This window comes from Daktulosphaira vitifoliae, unplaced genomic scaffold (assembly GCF_025091365.1).
Source record: "Daktulosphaira vitifoliae isolate Bord-2020 unplaced genomic scaffold, ASM2509136v1 Scaffold_1, whole genome shotgun sequence".
NCBI lineage: Eukaryota > Metazoa > Arthropoda > Insecta > Hemiptera > Phylloxeridae > Daktulosphaira > Daktulosphaira vitifoliae.
The window spans coordinates 76,280,873-76,306,058 of NW_026099572.1; the positions used below are offsets into that span (position 1 = coordinate 76,280,873).

The 25,186-nt window shown below is 24.3% G+C and overlaps 4 protein-coding genes across 9 annotated transcripts; 2 read left to right on the plus strand and 2 right to left on the minus strand.

Moving 5' to 3' along the window:
* Positions 1–103: 103 nt before the first annotated feature.
* LOC126910518 (disks large homolog 1-like) lies at positions 104–10,979 on the minus strand. 2 transcript variants are annotated; one of them, XM_050693145.1, is made up of 19 exons: positions 10,616–10,979; positions 10,299–10,430; positions 10,019–10,134; positions 9,726–9,806; positions 9,414–9,488; positions 7,803–8,054; positions 7,500–7,739; positions 7,351–7,438; positions 7,030–7,117; positions 6,756–6,969; positions 6,507–6,667; positions 5,036–5,285; positions 4,875–4,980; positions 4,533–4,616; positions 3,909–4,052; positions 3,667–3,839; positions 2,963–3,072; positions 1,866–1,957; positions 104–227 (listed from the first exon to the last, which is right to left on the minus strand). In XM_050693145.1, exons 1-19 carry the CDS (start codon positions 10,635–10,637, stop codon positions 118–120), a joined length of 2,538 nt encoding a protein of 845 aa, XP_050549102.1. In that variant the 5' UTR covers positions 10,638–10,979; the 3' UTR covers positions 104–117. The 2 variants fall into 2 exon arrangements, with proteins under 2 accessions (XP_050549102.1, XP_050549103.1); XM_050693146.1 differs by lacking the exon at positions 104–227 and adding an exon at positions 1,277–1,299.
* Positions 10,980–11,120: 141 nt separating this feature from the next.
* Positions 11,121–14,312, plus strand: LOC126910527 (uncharacterized). Of its 5 annotated transcripts, none has more exons than XM_050693165.1 (5): positions 11,121–11,268; positions 12,375–12,495; positions 12,564–12,735; positions 13,770–13,895; positions 14,002–14,312. In XM_050693165.1, the coding sequence occupies exons 2-5, from the start codon at positions 12,377–12,379 to the stop codon at positions 14,242–14,244; spliced, it is 660 nt and encodes a 219-aa protein (XP_050549122.1). In that variant the 5' UTR covers positions 11,121–11,268; positions 12,375–12,376; the 3' UTR covers positions 14,245–14,312. The 5 variants fall into 5 exon arrangements, with proteins under 5 accessions (XP_050549122.1, XP_050549119.1, XP_050549121.1 ...); XM_050693162.1 differs by having other exon boundaries at positions 11,256–11,340; XM_050693164.1 differs by lacking the exon at positions 11,121–11,268 and adding an exon at positions 11,410–11,549.
* Positions 14,313–15,141: 829 nt separating this feature from the next.
* LOC126910529 (nuclear protein AMMECR1) lies at positions 15,142–17,241 on the minus strand. The gene is made up of 4 exons (XM_050693169.1): positions 16,948–17,241; positions 16,546–16,656; positions 15,847–16,052; positions 15,142–15,775 (listed from the first exon to the last, which is right to left on the minus strand). The coding sequence occupies exons 1-4, from the start codon at positions 17,175–17,177 to the stop codon at positions 15,609–15,611; spliced, it is 714 nt and encodes a 237-aa protein (XP_050549126.1). The 5' UTR covers positions 17,178–17,241; the 3' UTR covers positions 15,142–15,608.
* Positions 17,242–18,240: 999 nt separating this feature from the next.
* Positions 18,241–24,895, plus strand: LOC126910520 (very long-chain specific acyl-CoA dehydrogenase, mitochondrial). The gene is made up of 9 exons (XM_050693150.1): positions 18,241–18,395; positions 18,493–18,599; positions 19,315–19,504; positions 19,597–19,815; positions 19,947–20,068; positions 20,664–21,234; positions 23,448–23,804; positions 23,863–24,075; positions 24,446–24,895. The coding sequence occupies exons 2-9, from the start codon at positions 18,517–18,519 to the stop codon at positions 24,581–24,583; spliced, it is 1,893 nt and encodes a 630-aa protein (XP_050549107.1). The 5' UTR covers positions 18,241–18,395; positions 18,493–18,516; the 3' UTR covers positions 24,584–24,895.
* The last annotated feature ends 291 nt before the right edge of the window (positions 24,896–25,186 follow it).

Consider the following 25,186-nt stretch of genomic DNA (forward strand, 5'->3'; position numbering starts at 1 on the left):
TGAACCACTCTGTTTGTTAAATTATTATTTTTAAAAATTACTTATAACTCATAAAAAGAATAGTTTCTAAATATTTAAAAATACAAAGATGGGTACTTTATTAAAAAAAAAATATCATTAAATTATATGATCTTTATTTGGTAACCACACTTCTGGGCCAGCATGCATATCAATAACTTCTTTTACTTTTTTAAATAAGTCTTCAAATGAATCACCCTTCACAATTGCTGAAAAATAAAAATAACTTATCATATATGCAAATTCAATAAGAAACAATAAAATAAAATAAAATAAAATGTGGCAGAGTAAAATCAATATTTTCTCATGCTTTAATTAAAGTTTATATTAATAGTTTCATTAGTAAAAAAAAAATCAAGAGAATTTTAAAGTAAAAATTATCAAAACACATTTCAGAAAAACCTTTTTCATTAACAAAAAAGTGAAATATCATAATATATTAATGATAGTATTCCTACTGTTATATATCATTACTTATAATATTAAAATTTCTATACTTTTTAGAATACATATTCTAACTTATCAAATTTTTTTAAAGAGAAACTTCTAAGATGGTTATTTTAATTAATGGTGTAAATTCGAAATTGATGATGGTTAAAAAAAACATTTTATTCACGCAAAACACATCCTGGAATTTTACTATAAAATTACTATTATTAAAATCTTTTTCTGTAATTTCAAAACTACATATAAATTTTGAAAACATTTTAAAACACTTAGTAATTAAAAGTTATTATAAAATAATATTTAATTTTAAATTATCATATTTGAATACTTAACTTTAAAGAGAGATCAATCATAGAATAATATAATGAACATTAAAAAAATGTTTGGCTCAGGGGGGTTGAAACACAAAACCCTCCTTGTATGTACAAAACTAACTTAAGGGTTATTTGCCTTAATTATTATTTTTTGCTTATTGTTTTAAGCTATTCAAACAAATTTTACTTAAATCCTCATGAAAAAAAAAAAAAAAAATAATAGAAATATATTATCAATTTATAAACATATCTATATCTGGTATTATTTTTCCAAATCGGAAATAGGTACTTTAACAAATGTTGAAATAACTTATGAATTTTAATGATCATGGTCTCATATTATTGTTAAGAATCTTCTTTAAATATAACACATGTAAATAACTTTAAATCATTATTTGTAATTTTGATAAAATATATAACAGTGTTTCAAGGTTGTTGGTTTCCAATCTTTTACTTAACCCTCTTTTTCTCTCATCTTAATAAGTGAAATTCCAATGTGTGAATTTCAACTTTTAGTATTCTGAAACACATTATAAAAATTTAAACTCTATAAACCAAAAAGAACCAAATTTATACCAACAAATAAACAAAAATTTAAATTGTTAAAATTGGGCTTCAATGTGTTAGCTACATTTTCTACATGTTCCTGCTTAACACATTGAAAAAATATAGCTGGCCATAAATTACTTAAAATTTCTATATTTTATTCCAAATGGATGTAAGAGGAAAGAAAAATACTACATATATATATATATATATATATATATATATATGTTGTCCAAGCGATAAAAATAAAACATATTTTAGCTAATTTCTGTAGTATAAAATCCTTGAAAACACATTACCTTTGAACCACTTTAGTCACTTTTTTGACTCATCTACATGTTCTCTACTTCTCTAAAGACATTAAATTTTTTCAACAATTCAGTAGTAATTGTCTTAAAATTAAAAAAGTTACTTCACTTATCTATGTTAAATCTTCCTTTGTGACATAAAAATGAGTCTAGATTATTTTTACTTATTATTTTTTAAATTAAGATTGAAAACTACTTTTTCACAAGTTAATATCTTTGTTAAAATTTTTACCTGTTAAGTATTCACTGTAATCTTGCTCAACTTTTATTTCTTGATCATAAATTTTTTTTGCTCGTTCTTCTGTCATTTTATCACTAATTCTCCTAATAATTAATACAATTAATAAATATATATATTAAATCAATTTCTGATTTAAATTTACTTTTTAAGTTTAGTTTAATTGTATGTTGTACAAATAAATAAATTTTTTCTTTCTTCATTTTCCTCGCCTTAATCACAACTACTTGGGGTCAGCCACTTTTATCCTTAACTTTCACTTAACACGACCTCCCACATCATCTATGCACACATTAGCCGTCCTTATATCACATTCAAAAACATCCCTCCATTCCTTTTTTTGACTTCCTTTAACATTAATTTCTATAACTGTTCTTACAGCTTTCAATTTTTCTCTCCTCATAACATGACTACACAATCTATTATATCTATTACATATTATATATATATATATATATATCTAACAAAGTCTATTTTCTCTCATCTTTCGACGATTGACGCTACAACTATAAACTATACTTAATCTTATGTTTGTTCCTTATTCTATCTTCTCGAGTCACCCACTCATCCATCTAACTCATGTTAGATGTTGTCAAACTCATACTCTATATACTATATTTTACTCCTATTTACTCTTAATCTCTTGTATTTCTTTAGTAATTTCATTCATCACTAAATAAGAGGGCTTAAAACAGAACCTTAGTGCACTTCTACTCTTACCCTAAAACCATCTGTTACTCTTTCCACACTTTTTACCTTGGTACAAGTGCCATCATACATATCCTCTATTATATTAATGTATCTTTTCAGGACTCTTTTTCTCATTAATGCCACTTTAAGACCTCTCTCGATACTTTATCACACACTTTCTCCAAATCTATTAATACCATACACAGCTTTTCCTTCTTTTCTCTATGCTTTTCTATAAGTTGTCTCACACAACTAGTTGACTTACCAGGTATAAATCCAAACTGGTTTTTAGATACTGATGTCTTATTTCTTATTCTCTTATCTATTATCTTTTCCCAAATCTTCATACTATGACTCATAAGCTTAATATATAAATAGATACATTTGTTTAATATAATTACATTATGAAATCCAATGATGGTGCTTTAATAAAAATAGTGATAGGATGCAGATTTGCAGTTTGTAATCTTTTTATTGCATTAGAACTCACATCAAGGATGCAATGTTTTCCCTATAATACAAAATAACCATTAATATATTCCAACAATCATGGGAAATAGCTCGAGTTTTGATATTTTTAATTATAACAATCTAAAACATTTTATGTTTATGTTTAAAAACAATTTATGGAAAAATGAGCCCTTTTATGAATAGAATTTATTTTAAAAAAAAGTTAATTTAATTGAATATTCCATTATTTATCAGTATAACAACAAAGCATACAAGTGTTTGTGATGTTTCTCAACATAACTTTTCCATAATGATGGATCAGACACTTTTAGTATAATATTATTTCACTAGATCAAGGGTCACCTCTCTTACAAAATTAGAGATTATGTTTGTACTATTTTAGGATGTAAAATAATTAAAAGGATTGTTATAGTGTTATAAATTATTACAGTGTGATCAATAGCTTTTGCGAGTAATTAGAATATTTACTTGATATTCATTGGCAACATATAGAACAGATCTAGAAGTTGTAAGGAACATACACACAAAATGCATTTAGATCTAATAGTATGAAATCAGAGTAATTATAAATCCTATTTTTTTTTTTTTGTTACATGAAATAAATAAAATAAATGTTTAATAATTTTAGTTTTACTTGTTCAGCCACTTCTTGAACTGAAGCAAGAGATGTTCCATATAAATTATCATTAAATTGACCAGCTTCGATAAATAAATGATTTTTAATATCACGTTCCATTTGTTCTCTTGATTTAATAAAATGATAATGCACACCATCAACTTCTCCAGGTCTAATTTCTCTTGAAGTATCTACAAAACAAATGAATATATTAACATTATATTTTTAAAATTAAATAAATATAATAGGCTAAATCTTACGAGGTACACATGATCCGAACTCATCTGGATATTCTGATATCAGATTATCATTTATTCTATCCTTATATATTCCAACGATAATAACAGGACGACTGTAGGTAATAGATTTCTTTACAACAGATTCATAAGGTAAGGATGGTTCTTCTAAAATATAAAAAATAAGTGTTTCAATTTATAAATATTTATTAATTTAGCAGTAAATATTTTTTATTTAAAAGTTTAAAGATAAAAATTTAAGTTATAAAAGATTGATTTTTTAAAATAAAATTTAACTATACTATTTTTTATTTAAATTTTCAGTCAAACAAAAAAGAAATTACCACTCCTAATTTACAGAAATTATTTGGAAATAACACAATATTATTGTGGCTATAATGTATAATATTATAAAGTTCAGATTTTTTTAATAATAATAATGACAAAATAAATGCTATAACCATTATTATATAAATTAATAATGTAGGTTTCAAGAACATTAATCAGAAAATTTTTAAAATGAAAATGTATAAATTATTATTTTTAACTACCCTGATTATTTTGATGGCTCGTTTTAAAATAAAATCCTTATCTTATGAATAACATTACACACATAAATGCATAATTTGGAATTATAAAGTATCTTACCAACAAGTAATTCAATAACACTTATGCTGCTTAAATTAATACCATCAGATGTAGGATCTTCATGGGTGTAACAGAGCATATAATCTATAAAAAAAACATTAAGTATCATAAAATACAATAAAAAAATTATTTAAAAAAAGATTTTCAATCAGAAAATCAAGTTTGATCAAATGTAGGTTTTATCAGTTAATGCACTGAATCCTTCATTTTCAATCTCTGATTTAATCTGGTAATGAAATAAATACTTTTAATATATTATAAATATCATTTTAATTTTAATCCTTGAAAATTAAAATTATGCTCATATATGACAGCTCAATTAAACATAAACATGAAACTTACGGTCTTGATCTGAACCAGTACACTCTAAACGGTCTACTTTACTCCGCATGAATGGAAACATACGACTTAGAGTAAAATTTTTCTTTTTTTTTTCTAATGTAGTGGTCTAAAATAATATTAAGTCGAATAAATAGTTTCTAATTTTTTTTTTTATTGCATACTTTGTCAATTAGAACTGGAACGTGACCTTGAAATTTAACAGTACGATCTCTTAATTTTTGTTTACGTTCCCAACGCTTCTTAGATGGTATGATGCCAATAAGATCTTCCTCACCAAAAGGCAACAATTTTTTAGCTTGCCACCATTCATCATCATTAGCATTAATAACATTTAAAACACTTCCATAAGTAAAAGATATTCCTCGTCCTGGCAAGCCATCATCACGGTTTGGGTCATAATCATATAGTGCTCTAAAAATGTAATTTATTAAATTATTCTTCAATATTATCCCAAATATGACTCTGTGGGTACTGTATATAACCCCCTAATGTGTAAACTTTCCATCTTTATAATCTATGTATAGTAGCATATTTAGATTGGTTTATGAACATCCAATGTAGCTTTATAACTGAACAACTTTTTTGTGTCCTCTAATTATGAATTTTTAAATACATCCCTGCTTATGTTAAGTATGAAATAGGCTTATAATTTTTTAGTTGATATTATTTATAATAGGTAAAATAATGAAAATTGTTCTATAGTTATATTTCTAACGAAGAATGATTAAAAAAATATTCCATAATTTAGAACACACATCAATTAAAAAATAATAAATAACAGGCTACCTGACATAGAGATTCTAACTCCATAAAGACACTATAAACACTGCAATTTTTTTTTCAAACTACTACTTGTAATATTAAAATTGTATTTTGTACTATATCACAATCACATTATCTTTTTTTTATCTCTCAATCCAAAAATTGATCACAATGTCAATACATGAATTTTTGTGTATAATTTATGCATAAGAGGATGAACTTTTTTGTAAATAACATTACACATACAAATAGATAATATAAATAATAGAAAATAAACTTAAAAAAAAACCTTTTGCTCATACACGGGAGATGCATTCTCAAAGTTTACTCTAATCCCCAATCCAGTGTTATTAAGAAAACCAATTTTTTAAATAAAAGCAAGTGTATTACTGTATAAATTACATGCTATTTTAAAAATTTAATCTTTCTTTGATTTTATATAGATAAAATATATAAAATATATAGATATATCTACAAAAATTTATCTTTAAAAAGCACATTATACTTAAAACTTAATTTAATGAAAACATATTAATAATCATTTAAAAACCATTTCAGTAATTTTAAAATGTAATATAAGTTTTTTTTAATTAAAAATAAGCTGAATTGAAATGGGATTGAATAATAATATTGTTTACACTGGATTTAAAAAGGAAAAGTTAGTGTATCACTTAAATGGGTTATATGTATGATGTTTTTAAAAGTCAAGTTACAACAAAATAAATTAAAGAGTATCCTAGTGGTCAATTCCGATTATCTACAACAATTGAACCAATTAATTTATCACATAAAAGAAGGATAGTTATTTTAGACATAATTATTAATATGATAATTTAAGTATGTAATTATATTAATATTTTCAAGATGTACCTGACAATAAATTGTTGTTTTTTAGATGGTCTAGGTAAGGTATTAGAGGTTACAAGGGCTTTCTTCATCATTTGTTCTTTTAATACTGCCAATTTTATTTGAAGCAAATGATATTCTTCTGGTCGTGGTTGTGCAACAATAGTTACTATAGGTCCATCACCCTGTTTTATAAATAATAGTTAAAAAATGTTTAACATAAAATTGTTATAAATTAATTATTATTGTTTAATTTATACAGTGAATTTTTACTTTTAGTGCAATAGCTGCTTCATCATGAGTAGCATTTACCATATCAATAGCATTAACACTTAATATACGATCACCCGGTTCTAAAATACCATTTTGATCTGCTGGACTGCCTGGAGCTATATATGATATAAAAATTCCTTCTTTGTCTTCACCTCCAACAATGTTAAATCCTAACCCTTCTTCAGATCTACGAATGGTTGCTATTTTTTCATGTCTAAAAATTAAATATATACAAAATATGCAGAATTAAAATTATAATAGTTTTTTTACTCACAATACTGAGATATTTTCATGGCTAGATTTTAAAGATAAATCTATTTTAGATTTTGCTTTTTTATAGTGAAGATCAAGTGAGTTTTTAACTGAAATAGTCAAAGTATTAATAATATAACAAATATAGTTAACCATAGATTAAATTTTATTATACATAAAATAATTATATTTTTATTATTAACTTTATTTATGAACATTTAGAAATTTAAAACTCCTAGGTTTAAAAAATTTAAATCATACCTTTTTTATTTTAACAGTATTTTTATAGAATGGTGATATTAATAATTATTATTTACAAAATAACAACAAAAATTTTTCTTACTAATTACTAATGTCACTAATTCACCAGTATCTTTAAGAGCTGCAACTGCTTCTTCATGAGTTACATTTTCTAAATTAATATTTCCCTTCTATAAATGAAAATATGTTTATTTAATTACTTTATTCATTGCATAATATCCCAAGACATACCAAAGTATTTTTAACAGCAATTAATTTATCACCAACTTGCAAGCGTCCATCATTATGAGCAGACCCACCTTCTAAAATTTTTGTAACATATACACCATTATCTCCAGGTAAATGAACATTTCCTACACCACCAGCTATTGTAAACCCTAATCCACCATCTATCTTTTTCAGACCAATTTCTTTTATTGAATACGAGTTATCAGATTCATCATAAGATTCCTTTTTACGTCTTTTTAAGTACTAAAATGAAAAAAAAGTACTTAAAGAAATTTATTTTTAAAAATAAATTACAAAAGTACTTACAAGTGTAACAACATCACCAGCATTTTTTAAGGCTGTCACAGCATAATTATGTGGTACATTTTCAAGTGAAATATCATTAACTTTTAGAATTATATCATTAGCACGAAGGCCAGTCGCACCGATATCTGGGCTAACTCTAGTTACCAGAACCAGTGATTCTGAATCTACACCACCCGCAATACTAAAACCTAAACCACCAGAACGACGTTCAACAATAATTGTATCATATTCCCAATTTTCCATTTCATCATCCTTGTAACATAATTTTAAAAAATATATATAATACTGATATATGTGTATTTTTGTACATTTACTGAGTGGGACAGATTCCACTGACGACTCTTATAACTTTTGATACAACTTTCATTTCGCTGTAATTTTTTTAAATGATTTTTGCATTTTTAAACTACATTTAGGGCATATTTTTTAATAGTCGTTATTAATAATAAAATAAATAAAAATAATTTGTTTTTAAATTTTTAAAAAAAAAAAAAAAAAAAAAACCATACTTTAACACATAGGCAAAATTAAAGCAAAATATTTAGGAGGTTTAATTAAATTTATCCCTACCTCAAAGATATTTCTACATAAAAATATATGTTATTTTCATATTAACATATATTTTTGAGAGGGCTATGACAGACAATGAGGGAATTTAGCTCCCTCAAATTGTCTCTATAGGTTTAGAGCTATTCTAACAAAAATGTTAATGGATCAATAATAATTTTAGGACAAGTAATTGTTGAATTAAAAGCATTTTAATACATAAAATGGGTAATAGCTTGTATTGGTATATATTTATAACACATACTCCACTCACGTTGTATACTAACTGTATGTATTAATATGCTTGTAACTTAATAAGTACTGGTCTTAAAATTGTTGTTGATCCATTAAAATGTTTTACAAGAAAAATGTTAAAATACGACTATTTTAACTAATTAGAAAAGTTAAAGTTTATTTATTTTTCTTTTATTATTAAAAATAAATAATAAAAAATATGCTTGTAACAGTCTAAGAATAAAACAAATACTTTTAAAAATATTAAAGCGAAATGATGATTGTATTAAAGGTTATAATATTTGCCATTTAGATTTGTTTCACTCAGTATACTTATGCTCGTATATAAAAATACGAACATAAGTATAGTGATATTATTAACAGCTATAATATTAAAATAACACAGACTTGAATAAGAAAAAAATAAGAGAATAACATAGTTAAGAATATTAAGAAGTAGCAAATACATTTAAATAATACTTATTCACATTGAGTACATAAACACTAATGTCTGCCAATTATAAGACTATGATATAAGAGGATATAAGAAGACCTTTAAACCAACCCTAATAAAAATTGAAGATACAAAAACACATATTCACTTTCTCAAATATTCTCATACTTATAAATTACTAAATAATGATAAATTATACAAATAGAAAAAAATGCAATTTTCAGTGGAACTACCTCATTTACACTGCATTTCCAAGGGAAATAAAATAAAATAAACAAAAAAATTAAGTTAGATATTTTTCCTTTAAATAAAAATAAGTGGAAAACTAACAAAACATACCACATTTACAAAACACTGATTAAAATTAGTTTACTTACTGTTTCAAGATTAGATTCTTGTTCAGTTGCATCCCCAAAAGAATGGTTGCCATTATGTTCAATTGATCTATTAATCTAGAGGTTAATAAAACTTTATAATTAAGCATAATAAAGATAGAATAAAATTTCATAAAACAAATCTAATAAATCTTAAAAGGACAATACAAAAAAAACAAGTCAGTAAATTCTGACAGGGGATTTGGTTAAAGTTAATGCAATCAAAATTTTAGTACAGTTATATTTTGAATGACTAAGTTTACATCATTTATCAAAATCTTTTGATCAATTCTACAATAATAATATTAATCATACCTGGCAACTAATGTCTACTAGCTGTTTTTTTTTGTAGTCTTGCTGACATTCTGTTTCTAAAGGTTCCAAATCAATATCATTCTAGTACAAAAGAAATATATATATTTGTATAAAAATTTACTAACATTATTTATATATTAATGAAATACAATCACAAAGAAAAATCATTTTATTAATAAAAAAAATTTGACCATTTTATAGAAAAATTAGATTTGAATTATTAAAGAATTAAAGAATATATATCTACTTTTATTTGCTATTAAAATATTTGTAATAATTAGAAACTATGTTACCATTTTCATTTTATTATCTAATTGGTCCATAATGAATTTTTGGGCTATTGACAATTCTTCATCAGTTACCGAATTAGTTTCATCTTGAAGAGCTAATTCATAAAACTCTTGAATATCTAATATCAAAATATCAATAAACAAATGCATTTACAATTTTATTTTGAAATCACAATTAAAAATCTTAAAAATCTAATGAGCAGTCTAAAATATCTTAAACTTTTTACAAAAGTAGTAGTTTTATTTAACACATTTCAGTTATTAAACAATATAATAAAATTACCAATTAGAGCTTGGAACAATCGTGATTTAAAAGTCCCAATTACTAGCTGCATAACTACTTGAAGATCACTATTGGGAACACTAGATAACTTTGCTTGATAATCTTCAAGAAGAGCAAGTGCTCTCAGTGTTTCTATAAAATATTTTTGATTCAAAAATATGTTATACATGAATTAAAGTTTATTTTGTTAATTTTATACTCAGATTTTTATTAATAATCTATCAATCGAAATATAACTATTTCAAATGACTAAATTCTTCTAAAAAATTTATGAATGTCTGCACCTATTTAAATTGAGATAGGTAAAATCAACTTACCATCTTGTTTACAAACAGGCATTTCTTATTCTCACCTTTAACTTAAAAAAATCAAAGCAATTGATAAAAATGATTAAGTAATATATATTTATTCAACGAATAAAATACAATTGGAGTAATTTTAATATTAAACGGGATATGACACAGAAAAATCAATGGAATCAGCTGTAAAATGTTTATGGGTCATGTTAACACTTCCGTTATTTAGTAAATGCTGCAAATGCATACACGTACATATATATGTATTGACGAATTGAACAAAATGCTCAAAAACTACCTAAGAAGGAGAAAAGTACAGTACTTGAGACGAATTGGCACAACTTTTGTTGCGATAATGCGACTTTATATATTTAAAAATGGTGGAAGCTTAAAATAACAAACTTAAAAATAAATTTTACATAATGTCAATATAAGTTATAGAAGCATGAACTTAGATATGAGATAATTGTTTGTAGATAAGTTTTGGAAACGGAATATAGAGAATTCAGTGAATATATATAGACTCCTAAACATATACATCTAGACGAAACATTTTCCTTGAGGACTGGTAGGTGTGATCGTAAAAGTCGGATTAAGAGTGATAGCACATTTTTCCATAAGAGTGATAGAGACGATCAAGCTACGAAGAAGCCAAATAGAGAAAACCCATTTAGGTATGATAACCATCTTTGAAATATTCTTCGCCTATTTTACACGCGTTATCAGACCGAATGTTGTTTTAACGTGTAAGTCATAGAATCGGCAACTATAATTTATGAATGATAAAATACAAAGCGGAAAAAGATAAGGTTCATCGTTTATCGTTAAAATTTACTTTGGATGAAAAATTGTATTTGTAGATTCATGTTAGATATTCATAAAATCTGTTTTTTACTTTTTAGATTTTTTAGTACTTAATTATTAACTTAAATTAAGTTCTATAAGTTGATATCAGGTATAATCTTGATATATTTTAATTGGAAAATTTTATAGTTTTAGTATAATTCTGAGATGTCTCATGATTCAGACAAACTGAACGATCTAAACCAGTATTATTTATACTTACTATATTTGTTCTGAAATTTAAATACGAATTAATTCCTTATTCAAATTAATAGTTTTTGTATTACTCAAAAAGTTATAATAGCATAATTTTCTGAAAACGATTCTATAATTTATTTACTTCAATGATATATTAAAATTGAAACTTTTTAACTCGCTATACCTTATCACATTCATATAGTAACATAGAAAATATTCTCCATACAAAACAATAACTCTTTACAAGTTCTTAAAGAAGATCTTTTATAAAAAAAAAAAAAACTGGGAGTTAAAATCCGAACCAATAACTAAAAAAATGTTATACGATTTTATTCAAGAATTTTTAGGGTTAATAACTGTAAAAACCAAAAGTATTATGAAATTGCTTTTAAAACCTTAATCAAAATTTGACCTTATAAAGTTTAAAAATTGAAATTAACAGGCATATTTTCCTTTTAATTTTTAAACTTTTTTAAGTCAAATTATAAGTTCAGTTAAGGTTTCAAAGGCATTATCATAATGCCTTTGAAAGGCATTTGTAATTATTTTTCCAACATATGCTAAAAAATCTTAATGTAGATAGATAAATTAGATAAATCTAATTTACTAGATATAATCTAAATATTAGATTAGACTTAATTATAAATTAAGTTCATATGGGTGTAAGAATCATATTTTAAATTATCTTCGTTATTATATGTAATACAATTTAAGTAATTTTTATTTTTATTTCTTTTAGCAATGTATATTGAAAAAGGACGATCTGAAGATATACCACCTGATGCAATTCGTCTTTCACATAATGAAGTTATTAATTACATGAAAAATATAATAGAAAAATGGCCCAAATTATCAGAAATGTTAATTTTTTTATTGAATTATATATATTTTAAAATATTTGTTGACATAATTTACTTTTTTATTTTAGATGGGCATTAAAATATGGAAACCCAATTTTATCTTCCGCTGTTGTAATTTCAAACGTTGTAATTTTAAACTTTTACCGCAAAAAATTGAAACTCAGAAATTATGGTCGGTTCACATTATTTATCCCAGTTGTTTTCCTACCTTCTATTATTGATCAAGTTTTACAGAATACAGTATGTATTTCATAATAATAACTTAAATGTTATACATGTACATTTTTATGCTGGGTGTCCATAAATAACTTTGGCTATAGATATTAGAATATGAAATAAATACCCCTTAAAACTTTTTCAGATAAATATTTTAAATAAAATTTTAAGTGTTTTACTGTCAATGAATAGTGGATTTTTGTTATATTGTTATTTTACTCATTTTAAATGTTTTGATTGTTGTTGTTTTGATTGTTGTTGTTTCTATTGTTTTTTTGTTACACGGCTAAAAAAGACAATATGTTAAAACTTGCATGTATAAAATAAGCTTAAATAGAAGTTATTTAATAACCTTAATAGTTTGTTACTAAATTTTTAAGAGATTCCCACATATAGAAACGTAGTTACAAAGTGGGTTTAAGAGTTCAAACCCACCTATCTTAAAATTTTTTACTAGTTATCAAACTTATAAAAATAATGGGACTGAGCTTAATTTAGTCAACTATCATAACTAACTAATATAATTATAACTTGTAACACCCCTGTCTATTTGTATGAGAACATTGGCAGTCAAGTGATTTTGCCTTGGTATATGTTGAAATAACCCAAAGCTTTTTTGTTTGTATTACTACGTTAAAATGTTATTAAGGACTATTACATATAAATAAATGTCTTTCTTCTTATTACTTCTTATTAAGCCTATTCCAAATTTTTAATATATTTTAAAATACCTCATTGTATTTACCTACCTATAAATAATAACTAAAACTTAATCTTCTAAATTTGTAAGATTAATTATTATTACAATTTTTATATTAATTATGCTCAACATCTTTTTGATTGAATTATCATTTATAAAATGTCCACAATATAAAATATATATAATAAAAATTGTACAAAAACATCAAATAGTGATTGTCATTGTGGGGGATTTATTTCTCTACTTTCCTCCCATTTGATTGCCACTGAATGAGAATCCATTTCCTTAGCCAACCCAACCTAGTATATAAAGTCTATAAAATCTTATAAATATATAATAAATTAATTTTTATTTTTAGTTTATTACAAGATCTATTATTTTACAAGAAGAATGTCCAACATGTATTACCTCTCGGTCTATATCAATACAATTAGGTACAGGTGTTATTTATCCTTTAATTGCTACAATTGCAGGAACTTACATGGTAATCTTTTTAAATGCATATAATTCTTCATTAATTAATTAATTATTTATAATAATTTATTCACATAGTAATATATTGTATTGTATTTTGCAATACTTATTTTTAGTTTGGATCTAAAATGGGTACATTTAATTTAAAATCAGTTGGAAGAATTGAGAGACTCCAAGAGTTTTTTATTCACTTAAGAAATACTACGCATCCATTTAACAATCGCCTAGCAATTTTTTCGATTAGTCATATTGTTTTAAGCTACACAATTTGTTATTTTCAAATGAAATCATTTGAACTTTTGAGACTTAAATTATTAGAACAATCTATAGAAGATGCTCAAAGGTTAGATAAATCATAAAAAAATAAATAATATATTGTATAGTTTATCATTATATTTTAGAAAAATTATAAATGTTAAACAGTTTATGTACTTATTTTTAATTATTTAAACATTTATTACAATACATGCAAAGATTTATACTAAATTGACAACATTTTGCTTATGTTTGTATTTAAATTTTAAATAAAAAATATTTCTCCAGTAATTTTAATACTAAAAAAATCTAGTTAAGAAAAAATATGTTGAAATAAATACAAATTTCAGTAATTCTGAACAACATTTTTTGTAATATAGATAGAGTGGGACAGATCTAATTGATAGCTCTTATAAATTTTAATACAATTGCCATTTAGCCAATCAAATTTAACCAACCTGTATATTTGTTATAACTAACCAACATAAACATTCTAAATGATGTCAATTAGTTTGAACTATGGATATTCTAGCATTAAATAATGTTATTTTATGTTAAATGTAGACATGGCCAAATATCAAAATAAAATGTAATTAAAAATTATTTATAAGGATAATGAGAATAAAACATGTAAAAATATAGTATTACTTAGAAATATAAAGAAATAATAAATGGCTGTAGAGTAGCTTCTTTATAGTTGTAAACAAATATTTAAATAAATCCTAAAGGCCCATTTAATTTGAGCCACAACATTCAATTTTAAAGATTAAATGTATATTTAGGCCAAAATGAAATAATGTAATTTGAAATTTAAAACCATTAGTTAGAAAATAAATTGAACACACAATGGTTGAACAATGTTACAAAAAATATGTTAAGCATTTTTTTTATATCTAAAACTGTAATTTGGTACCTTATGATTATTTTCACACTAACAATAATTAAACATAATTAGTGTTTATATTAATTAAAATAAAATTTATTAAAATAAGAACTTAAGTAAATTTCTAATTTTTTTTTATAATATAAGTAAAAAAAGAAACTTAAAAATAATCTTAAATTTACAATTATCCTATACAACTAAAATATGGATCAATATTCATCAACAGGACCTTAAATGTTTACATTAATATCAACATAATTTTTTTATAATAAAAATCAGCACTCAAAATTTAATATAATCATATAATTTCTTTTTTTAATTTTAATTATATTTCTTAAAATATGATAGCTAAACTAATTACATAATGATTAGATTTTTTTTAGTTTTAAATTTTTAAAAAAAAAAAAATTAGATTTTTAAAAATTTATTATTTTTGAAAGATTTTTGTACACAGTATAAGTTTAGTTTATAAAAACTACTTAAATTATCAATTTATTTATAGACAAAATGCATGTAACCAAAAAAAGTGGCAGTGTTATTAAAAAAAATATAGGACCCCTATGTTTAGTGGTCCTTTATTTGTGGCTAGCACTGCACAGTTTGTAAATAGTTCATGTAATCTTGATAACTGACTGATACTGTTTCACTTTGATATCTTGTTAATTTAAGAGAACGACGAATTTCTGCTGTTACTGGACCACGGAAACCTCCTTTACGCAATAATGAATCAATGGTTTGAATTTTATCCCATCCTAATAATACAACACCATTTAGTTTTGAGAAAAAACTTTTAATCAAATTTAATTTAAAAAATAATCTTTACCTTGTTCTTCAGGAACTTTAGGTAAATATGTAGCAGAGCGCCGCATTCCTCGCTCATTGTAAAACTCTATACGTATTCCATGAATGCCTATTTCCCAATCACAGTAATCTTTACCATCTTCAAAGTGTACTAATATTGAAACTGTTACGTGTAACTTATTTAATTCGTCATTAGATATTGGTCTAAATCGTGAATCTTTAATTGCACTAAAACATAACAATATCATCAATTATATAACTTATTAATCAAAAAAATAATCTATTATTTAAATTTTAATCTTAATATTAAACCAAAATAGAATATAATAAGTCTTATGTAAATATGTATAAAAATCAATAATGCATAATTATATTATTATAATAATATACAGATTACATAGCTAGACTTAAAAATTGTTGAAGACTAAATTAAATATTTTTATAAAAGAAATAGATTTTAATATTTTAGGTACAATTTTGGAATGGTAATTTTCAAACTAGGAAAAAATTAATTATTCGACAATGAGATCCAATTATAAGTCTTAAGTTGTATAAAAATTAATATGATATGATGGTATAAAAATTGGCCATAAATTTTAATCTATTATTTTTCAAAATATATCATAATAAAAATTGAAAAATAAATAAACATAGATATGCTTATTTTAAATAATTTTTTTTTAAATTAACAATATAACAATAAATAGCAATATAAACATACCTTGTTATGGCATATTCACGTAGACCACTATGCAAAGAAATTGAATTAAAGGTTCCTATACAACCTCTAAGTTTTTTGTCTTTGCCTATTTCCCAGGTAACAAACAGAGGGCTAAAATAAATTAAAAAATATATAATAAAGTTAAAAATTGAACTATTAAAATAATAAAAACAAATTATAGAAAAAAGTAGATTAATTTTATTTTTGTAGATTAAATTTAATTCAGTAGCGCAATTAGAAATCTTTTATAGGGATCTAGAGAGCTTTTAGAAAATAGAGTAATGGAGAGGATTCTCCCATTCACTCATACATATAATACATGGGCCTTCAAACAGGGACCCCCAGTTGCACCACTGATTTTGTTTATAATCTGTAAAATTTTAATAAAAAAAAAAAACTTACAATGGTTCATTGGTAAAATTAGGATTTTTAGGTGGTGCCAAACTATTGAGATATGAGTAAAGTGTGTCAAAACAAAAAAAACCCATTTCCGGAGAAGTGATTTTTATTAATGAATTTCCAATAGGAGCTGTAGATGCGCTACCACTACCACCATTAACATCTAGTGATTCTTGATAATGATGATTGAGTTTTTGTTTTTTTGAGTTTTTATCACAGCAGCCGGATGACATTTTATAATTGAATTTATTTAAAAAATATGAATTCAAAATAAAAATACTTTCACCAAAACTAGAACTAGAAAAAAATGTATACTAAAATAGAATATCAAGTATAAAATGTTTAATAACTCCAATCATTTTTGAAGAATTACTAAAAAAAATGTTAGTATTTACCATGAATAAAGTAATGTCAATCGTACATTAAAATATAAAATTAGTATGTAACAGTATTAATGAAATCAAATAAAACTCTTAAAATTAAATTAATTTGAAATAATTCTAATGTTATAGTCGATATACTTTATCTCTAACACAGTAATTACATAGTTTCAAAAGAATCAGTCTCAGCTGTTCTTTATGATGTCATAACTTAATATTTTATATATATATATATATTCTATTGTAAGGTTTTGTTAAATGAATAAAGTAATACAACCATTGTGGTCACACTGTATGTCATTAAATATTTTCTTTGTTTATGATTGAAATTTGCACTTTTCCCAACAAATTTTACCTAATTCGTTTGTCAAGTGGGTAATTTAATTACACATAATGCTTAATTAAGTAGTAATCTAACACTTATAATAAATATTTTCTTACAAATTTGGAATGATTTAAAGCTAATATAGAAACATGTTTTATGAAAAAATTTGAAAAATAGAATTAATCAAAACAGCTGTTACATTTTTACCTATATAATTTTTTAAAGCTGGCGACAATTATGTAATGAATATATTATTTCTATTTTCTGTATCTATAGCGAGCGGTAAATTAATTAGCCAATAAAATAACTAATTAATTAATTGTATTAATTTATTATGAACATATAATTTAAAATTAACAATTTTTAATTGTGAAAACATATAAAAATTTATGATATTGTACTTAAGATTAACAAATGTCAAGAGTTATATAAATATACATCAGATACATAATTTTTTTGTTATTTCTACGATAAATAAAATAAAATTTAGTTTGATATTCCTTGCTAAATTCATAGAATAGTATTTATATCATATGACTATTTTCATTCAGTCTATATGTTTATTGTATTATCAAAGCATATTCTTCTTCCATATATGACTATTTATTACGCTATTTTTGATATCTACGATTTATCAGATGATAACTGATGCCTGTTGCCCTTGGCCCCCTTACTGCTACAAAAAATTATGTAGACTTATGTATTAGTAAAGTGGCTAATGTTGTTGTTTTGTAAACCTCACACGAGTGAGTTGTATTTCTGCTTATTTTTATACTAGTTGTTATATATATATATAATTATATTTTTATTTCCTGGTTACTAATATCACGTAATTTTCTTTAGATTTTACCTGTTGTTATTATCAACATGTTTAAAGTTAATTGTAGTAAATTTAAATATCGTTACTTTAAAGCAGTCGAAGAACTTAGATTAATTCAGAAATCAAGAAGGTATAAAATTTACTATGTAATGATAAACTAAATGTGTTATTCTTTGTTGTGCAATAACATGATATTTTTAAATAAAATTATTTTGTTGAGTATGATTTTTTTTAATGAAGAAAAAGTGTCTTTTTGTTGATTTATCTCCTATTTCATTAAAATATTTTAGTAGTATTAACTAACTCGAGTTAAAATTATTATGCAAAACAGACCCTATTTATTGTGTTGTAGTAAGAGTAATATACTATACAGAGTGCCAAAAACTAAAGCATATTTTTCAACCTTGGTGCAAAAAGAAACTTTTTATAATTTATGCTAAATCATACTAAAAATTAATTTTTATAAATTTACTACTTAAAATAATTTAAATACTTTTTCTTGTAAAATAAGTCTTTATATAATATATAAATACTCATCAGCTATATTATAGCTAATGAGTTTTTATTTTTACTGCTGAACATTTTAAAAAATTTTATTCACTTTTACTTTGATAAAACAAGTTCTAACAAAGTTGGATTAACCTCAGTCTTTACTTTTTTTAAATATAGTTACGTTTATTATTTTATTGTCTTCCAAGTATTCTAACCTATAAAAATTGTTTGTCTTGTAAAGTATTCTATTTTATTTTGGTTGGTCATTAAAAATAACACTAATCCTTCTAAATTTTTGAGGCACAATATTTGCGATAATAAAATTTGTTAGAAGAATGTGTATTATTTTTTAGATGGATTTCATCAACGACCCATTTATCCTCCAAGGATACCAAAGAAGTCAAACAGTCAAAATCATTTACTATGAATTTATTTCGTGGTCAGTTACAAACTGAACAAGTATTTCCATATCCAGATGTATTAAATGATGAACAAACTGAAACATTATCTAGTTTAGTTGATCCTGTTACAAAATTTTTCCAAGTAAATATTTTTTGCTCATTTAAATTTGTATATTATTAATTAAATAAATTATTTATACTTAGATAGTTTATTAATGTATTTTAATAATGTAGGAAGTAAATAATCCTTTAAAAAATGATGAGATAGAAACTGTTGAACCAAATACATTAGAAGGACTCTGGGATTTAGGAGCTTTCTCATTACAAGTTCCTCAAGATCTGGGTGGACTAGGACTTACTAACACACAGTATGCTAGAATGGTAGAAATTGTTGGTGCTCATGATTTAGCTGTGGGCATTGTTTTAGGAGCTCACCAATCAATTGGTTTTAAAGTGAGTTATTTCATTGGGAATTAATTATATAATAATTTATTTTAATATTATTCATAAAATTAAATTGAAATAAAAATACTTTTGAAATGACTAAATTATTTTCTAAGTAATTATTTAATTTATAATTTTAGGGCATATTGTTATTCGGTACTCCAGAGCAAAAAACTAAATATTTACCACGAGTATCAAACAAAGAGTTTGCAGCATTTTGCCTAACTGAACCTTCTTCTGGTAGTGATGCTGGATCTATCAAGTAAGCATGCATATTTTTAAAACCTTAAGTTATCTTGGTTTGTTGAATTTAATTTTATTAATTAAAAATGAATAAAGCTTGTAGAGAGAGCTATGATTTGTGAGCCAAATTCATTTTTTTTATTGTCATATTGACCATGTAACCATAACTATGTTACTTAATATTTTACTTTAAAATTTGAAAAAAAAATTTTATTTTTAAGTGTGAACATTATGTACACAGTTAGACCTTAAAAAATACTTATAAAATGGACTTGAATGAAAACATTTGACCTACAAGGCATGACATAATTTTACTAAAACTATGTTAAATTTATGAAAATTCGTTGGGATTTTCAAAAGACGCACATGTAACTTTATATTCATATAAAAACACTGTAATTCTTAGGTGTTCACTATTTCTCTAGTAAACAATAAACAAAAATTACTTTCTGGGTGAAAAATAAGTTTATAGTACTTATACTCTAGTGTTTCCATCAATAATAATAATAATAAATTTAGCCAAATCAGTGACTTATGGGATTTCTCAAATGATTGATTCAGATATTTACTACCTAAAGTATATTTAAAATATTAATTTGCTTAATTTATTTTAGAACACGTGCTGTTCTATCACCTGATGGAAAACATTACATACTAAATGGCAATAAGATTTGGATTAGTAATGGTGGTATGGCAGAAATAATGACTGTTTTTGCTCAAACTCCAGTTAAAGATGAAAAAACTGGCCAAACAATAGATAAAGTCACTGCGTTTATTGTTGAAAGGTCGTTTGGTGGTGTAACTAATAGTCCTCCAGAAAAAAAAATGGGAATCAAAGCATCAAACACTGCTGAAGTTAATTATGAAGATGTAAAAGTTCCTATTGAAAATGTGTTAGGTGGAGTGGGTCAAGGTTTTAAAGTTGCTATGAATATTTTGAACAATGGACGGTTTGGAATGGCAGCTGCTCTAGCTGGGACTATGAGATCTGTGACTGCTAAAGCTGTTGAACATGCAACGACTAGAGTACAATTCGGAAAACGTTTAGACAGTTTTGGAGGAATTCAAGAAAAACTTGCTCGTATGGCAATGCTTCAATATGTTACTGAAAGTATGGCTTATATGATATCAGGAAACATGGATACAGGCTCAGTCGATTATCATTTAGAGGCAGCAATTTCAAAGGTAATATTCTTTATATTATTGTACATAATATTCTGTTTATCATAAGCCACTCAATTACTACCTAAATGAATATATTGTTAAAAAAATGTTTGGTTTTTATTTTAGATACATATATTTCTTAAAAGTGGAGTAGTTCAAGTTTAATTTTCCTAAATAAAATATGAACTTATTCAAGTTCATTACAGTGGACTTTTCTTTTAAAATTAATAACAAAATAAAAATAATCAAGAAATTAAAAAACATTTTATTATAAAAAATTATACTTTTTTTTATGCTCAGTTTGAATAGTTCATCAAAAAACCATTGCATTTATGATAATATTTACTTAAATCTATTAATAAAACAGATGATTTACTTATCTCCTCCAAATTTCTGAAAAAACTGTACATATTTAGCATACAAAAATACAGGGAAAAATTAAAAAGAATACATAGGGTTTGACAATTAAACCACTTTATATGTTATTTGGAGGATGAAAAAATATATATTTAATTTTTATCAAAATTAAAAATAATCTATTTTTTATAACTATTCAACAAATGCATTTTTGCATTCAATTTATATGCTTATATAAAATAATTTAATTCACATTCATAATTCCTAATGTAAAAATTTAATGTACTCATAAATTCAATCATTTTAAAATTTTGTTTCTAGGACTATGATATTAACCACGATCTTATACAGATTTTATTATGTTAAAATCTACATTGATTTTAAATTCCATGTATTGATTTTGATATAAACTCAAATAGTAGAACCAATAATATTTATGTTCATTCAAAATAAGAACTAAGTTTATTTTCTAAAATTTGAACATATTCATGTAGACTTTATATAAAATGAATACGTTCATAAGAGAATGTTCACATGAACACTTTCTCTCCCATCACTGCTTTTTAGTATCAAAATCTATTATAACTCTGGGTTGTCAACTTTATTTTTTTAAATGGCAACATATATATTTAACTAGCTTATAAAATAAAAAATGGCTGGTCGATAACAACTTTTGGACCAGTATTTTGAAAGTTATTAATATTTTTATGTGGGCCTGAGAAGGAATGAGGCCAAGAAATATCTTATAATATAAATAGTCATATCCCTCTTCCCAGTCTATAACAGTTTAAAATAATAATAACTTCTGAAGTATTGGTCCAAAATTTGTTATCAGTTGATTTATCATTATCATAGTTAAATTATTTCCTATTTTATAAGTTATTTGAATATGTATATTGTCATTTAAAAATATTAAATTAATACAACTATGAGTTATAAGGAATGATGTTACATTGATTTAAATTAATGGCTGATGAATTAAGAAATATATGTAATTAAAAACAACATTTTTTAATAATATACAATCTGTTGTTATGTATTAAAATATATTAGTATATACACATTACTATATAAGCCAAAAATCCAGTTAATTGTGATAGGTCATAAAAAAAACTAAACATTTTTTTCTCAATATTCTATTTATATTGTAAATGATTAAGTGGTTTATGATAAATTGATCTCTCTGGATATTGCCAAATTATTCATAATCTTGATCAAATATTTGGTGCGTAGAAAAAAATTTTAAATTAATTTATAAAAAGTTAATTTTTTTATTGAATATTGATTCAATAAAAATATTAATAGATAAGATAAGATAAGGAAACGTGTGAAGAATCCTTATACCCCATCATTTTGGATTTTATTTCCAAAGAATCTTAAAATTGTTATTGCCATTTTCAAAAATGTTCTTAAAAAATGTAAAAATTAATAATGAAGTCAAAGTGTTGTAAATAGAATAATCTCAATAAAAAAATAAGAAGAAGAAGAAAAAGAAAATATGGTTTCTAAGTTTTCATATTTTGGTACTTTTAATTATTATAAAGTAGTTATTTAATTTGTTGATAAAAAAGCAACACCAATTGTCTCAGTTATTCAATTTTATAAGAGAGAAATAGATAAATTTCTATGTGATTTGCTATTTTTTTTTTTTTTTGCCAAATTTAAATGAAGTTTTATGTAAATTGATAATTTTTTATGAGCTTTAGTTTTTAACAAAAATATACTAATAAGCAATATTTGTGCAGTAAAAGTTGAGGCTTTTGTGAAATAAAGTTTAAAAAAATAATAACATATATCAGTACATTTATTCTTAAAGTAACTTCTTGTGATAAATATAATTCCTATTAAATTATAAAACATTTATTTATTTTGTTTAGTGTTTTGCTTCTGAATCTGCCTGGTATGTAACTGACGAAGCCATACAAATTCTTGGTGGTATGGGATATATGAAAGCTACAGGATTAGAAAAAGTAATGCGAGATTTAAGAATTTTTAGAATATTTGAGGGTACCAACGATATCCTCAGGCTCTTTGTAGCTTTGACTGGAATCCAATTTGCTGGTGGTCATTTGAAAGAACTACAAAGAGCATTCAAAAATCCAACTGCTCATTTAGGTTTAATTCTTGAAGAAGTCAAAAAGCGTACTTTGTATTCTGTTGGTTTTAATTCAGCACCTTCATTAAATCATCTTGTCCATCCCAAATTGTCTGATGCAGCAAATCTTGCTGGACAAGTAATTACATTTACTAGTCTATATTATTATTTTTTTAATATATACTTACATATAACAGAGTGTTGGATTATTTGGTCCAGCTGTAGAGTCATTGTTAATTAAACATGGAAAAGGCATTATCGATAAGCAATTTCTTCTTAACAGATTAGCTCAAGCAGCTATTGATACATATACTATGTCAGTAGTACTATCAAGAGCTACTAGAGCATTAAATAAAGGCCTTCCAACAGCCGAGTATGAAGCATTACTTACTCAAATATATTGTTCAGAGGTCGGTACATTTTAATTAACATTTTTTTTAATATGATTTTTGTGGTGTGGTGTGTTGGACACACTAGATGTTGACAAAATTCTAGTGTATTTCTGCTTGCCATCGTAGTGTATAGCACATGTATGGGTGACCATATGTGTGTTTCATGGTGGCAAAAAATACCATATTCCCAGTACAAAGGTAACAGGAAACCACTGCACTTATTCTTTTCCTAGTAATACCAGGTCACCTTAGGCCCTAAGGTGACCTTATACTATATTAAATTATATTATATTAGATACCCTAAGGCTTAGGGTATCTAATATCAAACACCCAAAATGGGTGAAGTTGAAAAAAAATAATTATTACTATTTTGATTTTTTTTCTTTAGGCTAGTGATAGAGTAACCAATAACCTAATGCAATTAAAGTCTGGCAAACATTTAGATAATTTTTCAAAAATGAGCAGCATTGCTGAACAAGTCTGTCAAAATGGAGGATTAGTACAAACTAATCCTTTGAACTTATAAGACCAATTCTTATATTTAAGTTTATAAATACAAATGAACTGGTGATTGTGAATTTGTTATTATATAGGAATGTTTTAAATAAAATAGTCACTAAATCATGACCTTTGTATTATCATTTAATGCTATAGCTAAGATTGAATTGTGTACTTGTTAAATTGATAATTAATTGTATATAATTGTTTATATTATTAAAATTTATTATTATATTATATATTTAATTTTCATGTGTATCTTATTTTATTTAAATCATAAATTATGTTATTTTTATTATTTCACAATTTTTGTTTAATAGATGGTAAATTATACTTTATAGTTATGAATTTTATTTTACCCTCAAAAATTTTTAATTGTACAAATCAAGTAGAATTATTACAGAAAGTACATTACATTTGTTTAAATATTTTCTGCAGAAGAAAAAACAAAATGCTAATTAAATTTAACGAGTCTTATAATTTTATCTATTTAACTGCTAACTATACATATTTTTTTTTTTATAACTAACTTATGTATCCTTGTTTTTATTTTTGTAATTGGCCCATCACAAATTTGATTAGCCTGTCATGATAAATGACATACAGTTTTTCTGTTTTTTTTGGTTTATCA